Raw genomic sequence first — 8273 nt, forward strand, 5'->3', positions numbered from 1 at the left:
CAGCGTTTGCCAAGCGTCTGCGTGCCTCCTGCTCTCTGAAGAGCGGACGCCGCAGAGCGTGGTGGCGCGCTAGCCGCGACGTTCACAATGACAACTGCGCTTCAACGTGTTAGAAAAGACGCTAAACACATACTTACTATACGTCCTCGTTTGAGTGCTAGGTGAAAATTTTCGAAATCCATGATAGGGAGACTAATGTGTCCTCGTTCGGGGATTGAGAGGAACTTGAACTCTTATGCTGACTTCTTTTATTTCCGAACCATTTCATTGCGGACCCGTTACCACAATTATTTTTTCCGGTTCTGCTCCGGTTCGGGTTCAACAGTATCATAATAATTTCGGTTCGGTTTCGGTTCCGGCAAAATTAACGGTTCGGGTACGGTTTTTGGTTCTGGTTCGGGTTCGGTTTGACACACTGGTTAGCTCTACAGCTATGTCTGTCGCCCGAGCGTCTTTGCTGAGTCGTCATCGAAATATACAAGTAGCAAACATCTCTCATTGGTTGCTGGATACTTTCTAAAGCTAGTTGATCCTCTTGTTCCCGCTAATATCTCTCGGCCTTCGATGTGAGCAAATGTTGTGGTTCTCAGAGTTGATCAAGTACAGAATGATCCTGCTGCAATAGTTTGTTGTCCCCAGTAAACTTCTCAGTTCGAATGGGTTCCGTGGACGTGTCATCCTTGCAGTAGACGTATAGAGAGTTAGTTTAAGGTGGCTAGGGCTACCTTGCTATATGATGTGTCGTTCCCTTTGTATCGCCTTGCTGTGATGTGACAAAAAAAAAAAGAAAAAATGGGGATTTAAGTCACGACAAATTCAGACTTGCTACCCCAGACCACTTAGCCGCAGTTAGTCGAAATAAATAAAAAGGAGAAAACCCAGTTGTTGGGGGGGGGGGGGAGAAAAACATCCCGAACTAGTGGGAACACTTGTCACAAACGAGGGACCAGAAAGTCTCACACAATGTAAATCAGATGAGTTTCTTCGAGGAAACGTAGGAGCGCTTTCAATGCAGCCGCTTGGTGATTGAATGGCTGAGGACCAAGGAGCTTTACAAGGTCGAATGGCCTGCGTCGAGGCGAGCCAGTCTTATTTCTAGTGCCTGCGACTGTCGGCATACTTGGAGCACCTGAGGAGGATGTGCTCTGTGTTTTCGACAACATCGCACTTCACTGCAGTTTGGAGATGGGGACTTGGCCAGTTTGTAGAGCAACCGACCGCTGTATAGAACATTCGGCCGGAGCCTGTGCAGGAGAAACGCTGCTTGCCGAGGAAACTACGGAGGTACCTGGTAGCGTAGCTCAGGTGGACCCTGTACAACAGCGAAGATCGAGCAGATCCTGTCAGCCAAGAAGAGTTGCACATTTGTTATCTCAGTTCACGTATCATTCTCTTTGCGTCCCCTGTGGAGAAATAAATGGCCTTTGTTTGCACGTGGCCGTGTTGAAGTGCTCGGCGCGCAGCCGCATTGGCAGTCTCGTTAGCTGCTATGCCGCAGTGATCAGGAATCCACTGTAATATGATATCATGTCACTGTGATACTGCGGCATTATATAGCTGCAGCACATCATGAACAATTAGGGCCAGATACCCTGTGATAAGCATAGAGGCCAATGATTCTAGGCAACATCTTGAGTCACTGTACACAGACCACTGAGAGCACGTGGGTTGAGAAATGATGAAGCTTAGTGCGAGATGGATCCCGTAGAGCTCACCTGCTGAAGCCGAGGTGGTGTGTGACAGCCGTGCTTTTCGACACCCATCACAGGAATGAAAAACACACATGAAGAGCCAGACGTGGTCGTAGATGCGTCGGTGAAAAGTTGAACTCTACCCGCCGATCTCTCCATTAGGTCTAGACTAATACCCATGTCATACGGGGAAACTGAATGTCACTCCCAACGAACGACATTCGTATGAATGTCATTCGCAAAAGCTAGGCGTAGCTACACGGCAAAGAGAAATGACATTCCGTGCTGATGCTAATCGCGATTCGTGAAATAATTGGACAGCTTCATACGACTGTGCATGCACTCAATCTTTAGATACTTTTGCGTGCTTCTGAAAACTGCGTTCAACATCGCGCCTTCGAACCTGCGCTTTCCTTTAGTCCGTACTTTGCATGTCGTACAAGGCTGAAGCCAAGTCGAGTACGCATCTAGACAGGGGAGTCACCAAACAAAATGGCTGATCGCGAGGAGAACGATTTTGCGGCGGGCGGTGAACAATGCCGCGGGCAACAGCTGATCTGTCTCGTGATCTGTCCACTGGGTCCGTTCTTTTTCCCCACGCGCAACAGATGATACGTCTAGAACTACAGTGGCTGTAGACGAAACTCCTGCCATGATGTCCGCCATAGCGCTAAGCATGGCGTCCGTGTTGACAGCGGACGAGAGTAGTTGGGCAGTATCGTGTGAACATTACTTTACATCTGCTTTCCTCAACTCGGATGTCACCATTTTTACAACAATTAATGGCTGTAAATTTTTCGGTCGCATTTTTGTCGTTCTGAATGCTTGACGTTGGTGTTTCGTGCGAGGGGGAAGAGTGAATGAGTTCCTCGAACACATTCGCTGGGCGAATGTCAATCGCGTGTAATGCCATTCTGCGTACCCGTGTAGCACTGAACAAATGACATTCTTACGAATGCCGTTCGTTGGGAATGACATTCAGTTTCCACGTGTGACAGGGGTATTAGTTGCCAGAGGACTTGAGTCGATACATCTTTCCGGTGTGGTAGACCCGGGGTATCGAACCTCACTTCAGGTGGTTGCAGGGTTGCCTTGATGTCTTCTCCTACACTCTTAAAAATGAACTTCACCGCATAGCATGCTCCTAGCCAACCATCAACTCGAATGATATCGCTATGTGCCCTGATTTGTTCAAAACGGTAGGCGTACGCCTTTTTTGTGACACTTATGCTGTTCATAATTGTCACAAAAATGGCGTACGCCCCCAGTTTTCAGCAAATCAGGGCAGATAACGATATCATTTGAGATGACAGTTGGCTAGGAGCGTGCTATGCGGTGAAGTTCATTTTTAAGAGTGTATGTTCACACACAGTCTGATCACACAAGTCTGTGCACCGCAGCTCAAGAGATGTCAAATCTGTGGCAGACGAGGAGCAGAAAAGAAATATCAGCTTCAACAGCGCAAGTAAGGCATTTGGGCGAGTGGAGAGGACTCATTTTATAGAGAAGCACAAGTGTCCTGGCGACATTAAAGGGGCAATAAACAGGTATACGAGGCGCACTTTTTTTAAATACATTGTGATACGTTGCCGACGGTGAACGTTTCCAACAAAATGTTGTCGCAAAAAACTAAATAATGGCTCCAAACCGACTGAATATTCACTGCACTCTTTCGCCCTCATGCCCCGCCCTGCGATGTCTTGGCGACAATAGCGGCACGTCATTTTGACGTCGCGTATCTTCAACCATTTAGAATGCGGGGCGCTTATACATTAATTTTTTTTTGGAATATCGAGAAGTGAGGTCAACTCTAAACATATTCCCACTTGTCCAATCTAAGGTAGCCAGTTCAAACTGTACCAAAAACCCTCAATATTCTATTTCACGTGCGCACTATGTTTTCTGTGCTGTATTGCTCCGCGACGTCACCGCGATGTTCCCGTAACCGGTTCCCTCGTGAGTTGCAGCTTGTCTCGGTGGGGTCCGTCATTGGCTACGAGAGCGAAATCTCCCCCACCTCCAGCGCCTAGAATTCGGCGTTGCTATACGCTGGAATATAGTGACGTGACCCGGTTCCAAGGATAAGGAGACGCTCGCGCGGATTTTGCTCTTTGAATGGTATTGTTTCGCGTTAAAGACACTCACTGGAAGCAAAAGAATTTCATATTTGGATATCATGAGCTACATTCTTCTACAAAAAATAAATATAAACAAGAAAGAAAAAAGAAATAACAAAAAGATAAATAAATAAACAAAAACGAGAAAAAAAAATGAAACAGGCACACGGCTCAGAGGGAGCCCAGGAGGCCCGCAGAAAGCGGGGCACCGCTTATGTGACACTCCACTGGCTAGCTCCCTGCACGGGGCCAAGGAGTGTTGCGAGAGAAACGTCTGTCCGTCCGTCCGTGCACCCAAGCTCTGAGAGGTGTTGCCTGAGCACCGCCCGATGATGGTGGTGACTCTGACAGTGGAGGAGCTGATGGGAGCTATCGTCTTCTATGGCGCAACAGGGGCAACGGATGAGGGCAAGGCAACGGCAAGGAACGGGTGAGGGCAACAGTCAGCCGAAGACTATGCAGAAGGGACTCCTCCTCGCAAGTACAGCGGCAGCCGATGACAAACTCCAGTGAGTGCCCAAGCAGCACAATGTACTGAAAGTCGAGTGCAATAGGGGTGTACGGTATGTGTCTTATCCATGTTTACGAATTATCCATGTTTCACGAATCTGTTCAAGACCTTCCACCTACCCGTCCACCCCTATTGCACTCGACTTTCAGTACATTGTGCTGCTTGGGGGGGTGGGGGTGTTGCGGAATGAGACCTGCAGCGCGAATCGTGCTTGATTTAGATTTTCATGTACTGAAAGACGACGAGGTTGTTTGGACCTTTCAAGAGTGTTGTTTTGTTTTTTAGTGTTGTAACTCGTGAACGACGAGGAAGAAAAAACTGATTTTGGAACGTCTGGTTCGAGTCCTTTTCTCTAGCTTATCGAATGTCCTGCGTCACTCTGATCGAAACGAAATCCGGTTAGTAGCTATCCATCTGACCATAACATATTGGTGCCGAAACCCGGGAAGTCTGATTCCGGACCATCGAGGAGGATGGATCGCTTGAAAGCGAAAAGGACTGTACTGCGAGGGATGACCACTCGAATCATCAACGAAAGCAAAGCTCTTCTTTCATCTGAGACCGCCAGCGCTGAGGAGCTCACCGTTCTACTAGATCGCCTCACCATTTGCAGTACCGACTTGAAAGACGTCGACACCCAGTTGGAGACGCTCATTCCAATCGAAGATCTTTAACAGGAGTATGACAGCTGCTTTGGATACCAAGAGGAAGTAAGCTCAGTAGTCTCAAAATTGAACTACAAACTTCGACAAGTTGAAGCTCCTGCTTTGCAGACCATGACATCGCAAACTGAGAGGAACACTCAGTCCTTGAGGGAGTCAACGAGATCTGGAATTAAGTTACCAAAGCTCCAGCTCCAAAAGTTCAATGGCGAGCCCACACTGTGGCCAAGCTTCTGGGAGCAATACTTAAGCAGCATACATGAAAACGCTACCCTTTCCAAGATCGAGAAATTCCAGTACCTGAGATCTCTTCTCGTTGGACGGGCGTCTGCTGCGATTGAGGGACTCCAGGCCACGGAAGCTTGCTATGATGATGCATTGGAGTTGCTGAAAAAACGTTTTGGTGATAGACAGAAGATAGAACACGAGTATTTCTCCCGTCTGCGTCAACTTTCCCATATTCGCTCTTCGCACGATACTGGTGGACTGAGGAAGATGTATGATCAGACCCAGTCTAGTATGCGAGGATTAAAATCTCTCGGAATAACTGCTGGAAGTTACGCAGCGATGATGAACGACATTCTCCTGAACGCGTTGCCACAGGACATGGTTTTGGACTACCATCGTAGGAAACAGCAACAACCAGCACAACTCGAAAACTCCGAAAGGCAGTTATAGGATCTCCTCGATTTTCTCCAGAACGAAGTCGAAAGCAGAGAAAAGGCGGGAATATCTAGCCAGGATGGAGGAGTTGTGAAACGAAGAGGGAGTCAGATGAGCCGTCCCAGTGGGCTAGTACTCCAAACGGGTTCTGAGCAGGCCAAGTGCATCTTTTGCGGCTCTTCGGCGCATACGACTGAACGATGCTCTTCTGATATGAATCTGAGTGCCCGAAAAGAGAAGCTCAAATCTCAGCGAAGATGTTTCCGATGCACCTGGGTGGGACATATGACGAACCAGTGTGTGAGACGTGTCAAATGCGATAAATGCAAAGGTAGACACGTAACCTCCATGTGTGACCCGGAGTACAACTCAGCCCACTCAACTAGCCCTAAAACGCAAACCCGCAGCGCAGTGATCGCCACGTCCTCAGCCACTTCACGTTCCACGGTTTTGCTACAGACTTTCCGGGCTTGGGTGGTCGCCGACAAGAAGTGCGCATACATTCGAGGGTTATTTGACAGCGGTAGTCAAAGTACCTTTGTGCGAGAGGATCTTGTTCGCAGCTTGAACTTGCCCGTCCTGAGAGAGGAGGAACTCTCAATAAGCACATTTTCCAGTGATATGGGGAGGAAACCAGAGAGGCGACGAATAGTGGAGCTCCAGATACGAAGCCAGTATGCCGAGGAGGTAATAACTATGGAAGCAATCGAAATGCCAGTTCTGTGTCATGATCTCCCATCAGCTTCAGCAGATGACCGTCACTTGATTCTACTTCAGGAAGCTGGAGAACATGTTGCTGACGTCGTATCGTTCCCAGGCATACCGCAAGTGAAGGGAATTTCAAATGTGGAAATTGCTGAAAGGAGAGATCCAACGTTACGGGCCAAACGATGAAATCGTTGCCATCAACTCCAAACTAGGATGGACGTTTCAGGGTCCGACTACCGAACGTTCGCTGATCGCAAGGCAGGCCTGCAACTATGTATCTGTGCTTCGTGTGAGTACACTTTCTGAGGACCTGCGCTGTGACCAGCTTTTAGAACGATCTTGCAGCCTGGAAGGAGTTGGAATCGTCCACGAAGATGAATCTCCGTCGGCCGAAGGCCATGCCGTTCTCGAAGAGTTCGAGAAAACACTGAAGATGAGGGATGGCAGGTACGAGGTTCAGCTCCCGTGGAAACAGACAGATTCGCCGTTGAACGACAACTTCGAGATAGCTAAAACTAGGCTGAAGAAACTTGTGTTCCGACTGAACAAAGACAGACATTTGATCGAAGAGTACGACAAAGTTATACGTGGATATCTTCTCAGTGGATACGCAGAAGAAGTTCCCGTATCCAACCAAGAACAGAACACTCGGGTTTTCTACATGCCACACAGAGAAGTTTTCCGCGAAGCATCTACAACAACCAAGTTGCGTGTAGTGTTCGACGCGTCGTCGCATGGTCCTGGAAGTACATCTTTAAATGACCACCTGGAAACTGGACCAAAGCTTCAAGCGGACATGCAGGATATTCTAATCAGGTTTAGGATGCATCAGATCGCTATGATAGCGGATATCGAGAAAGCTTTCCTCCAGATCATGGTCCACGAGAGAGATCGTGGTGCGCTACGATATCTTTGGTACCGCGACGTGCCCTTTCGTGAGATGACGTCTAACGAGCTCTGCATTCTCAGGATGAGTCGGGTTCCCTTCGGAACGACCGCGAGTCCTTTCCTCCTGGCTGCAACGCTGCATCACCACTTTCGTCACATCACTGACGATCTAGGGGCCACCGCAAGCGACTTGTTATCCTCATTTTACGTGGACGACTTGGTAACAGGAGCTGATAACGTTGAAGAAGCCACGAGGATGCATCGTCAGGCTTTGGCAGTCATTGAACAGGCTCGAATGCGCCTCAGAAATGGGCATCGAATGAACCCCGGTTAAAGTCTGTGTTCAAAACGGGTGAGACTGACGAGTCGATACATCAGAAGGTACTTGGAATTCCTTGGAATACTGAAACTGACAGCTTGATGCCGAATTTAGAAGCCGTGAAAACGTTTGTGGCAACTTCACCTGTAACCAAAAGGAACATACTCCAAGGCACCGCAAGACTGTTTGACCCTTTGGGATTCCTCAATCCATTTACGTTCAGGGCCCGATCCATGTTTCAAGACCTATGGAAGAAAAAGGTTGGATGGGACGAAGATATCCCATGTGATGCTCAGCAGAAGTGGAGCGAATGGTGTAATGAACTATCTACATTATCAGGCACTAGAGATTCCCCGTTGCGTCGTTCCAGCGAATGCATCTGCGTTTCAAATGCATATATTTTGTGATGCCAGTCCTCTTGGTTATGGGGCAGTGGCTTACCTGAGAACCGCAAACACAAAGGGCGAGATTTCAACGCATTTAATACTCTCAAAAACTCGTCTAGCACCTATCAAGCAGCTCTCTCTTCCAAGACTAGAGCTTATGGGAATGCTTATCGGAGCGAGAATGCTCACTTACCTGCAAAGGACACTGTATAAATTACAGTTCGACTATTTTATGTGGACCGACTCCATGATCGCATTGTGGTGGATACGACGCCGGCCAACCGAATGGAAAGTGTTCGTCAGCAATCGAGTAAAAGAAATCCAACGT

At 48.2% G+C, this 8273-nt stretch overlaps 2 protein-coding genes across 2 annotated transcripts; both read left to right on the plus strand.

Moving 5' to 3' along the window:
* The first annotated feature begins 5095 nt into the window (after positions 1 to 5095).
* Positions 5096 to 5659, plus strand: LOC135376416 (uncharacterized). The gene has a single exon (XM_064608918.1). The coding sequence runs from the start codon at positions 5096 to 5098 to the stop codon at positions 5657 to 5659; it is 564 nt and encodes a 187-aa protein (XP_064464988.1).
* An 829-nt stretch (positions 5660 to 6488) lies between these two features.
* LOC135376417 (uncharacterized) lies at positions 6489 to 7574 on the plus strand. Its single transcript, XM_064608920.1, has one exon. It carries the CDS (start codon positions 6489 to 6491, stop codon positions 7572 to 7574), a length of 1086 nt encoding a protein of 361 aa, XP_064464990.1.
* Positions 7575 to 8273: the final 699 nt, after the last annotated feature.

The sequence above is a fragment of the Ornithodoros turicata genome, unplaced genomic scaffold, assembly GCF_037126465.1.
Source record: "Ornithodoros turicata isolate Travis unplaced genomic scaffold, ASM3712646v1 ctg00001086.1, whole genome shotgun sequence".
Taxonomy (NCBI): domain Eukaryota; kingdom Metazoa; phylum Arthropoda; class Arachnida; order Ixodida; family Argasidae; genus Ornithodoros; species Ornithodoros turicata.

Excerpts from the sequence above, each read along its gene's own strand:
- LOC135376416 (XM_064608918.1), top strand. The coding sequence starts at position 5,096 with ATGACATCGCAAACTGAGAGGAACACTCAGTCCTTGAGGGAGTCAACG.
- LOC135376417 (XM_064608920.1), top strand. The coding sequence starts at position 6,489 with ATGTGGAAATTGCTGAAAGGAGAGATCCAACGTTACGGGCCAAACGAT.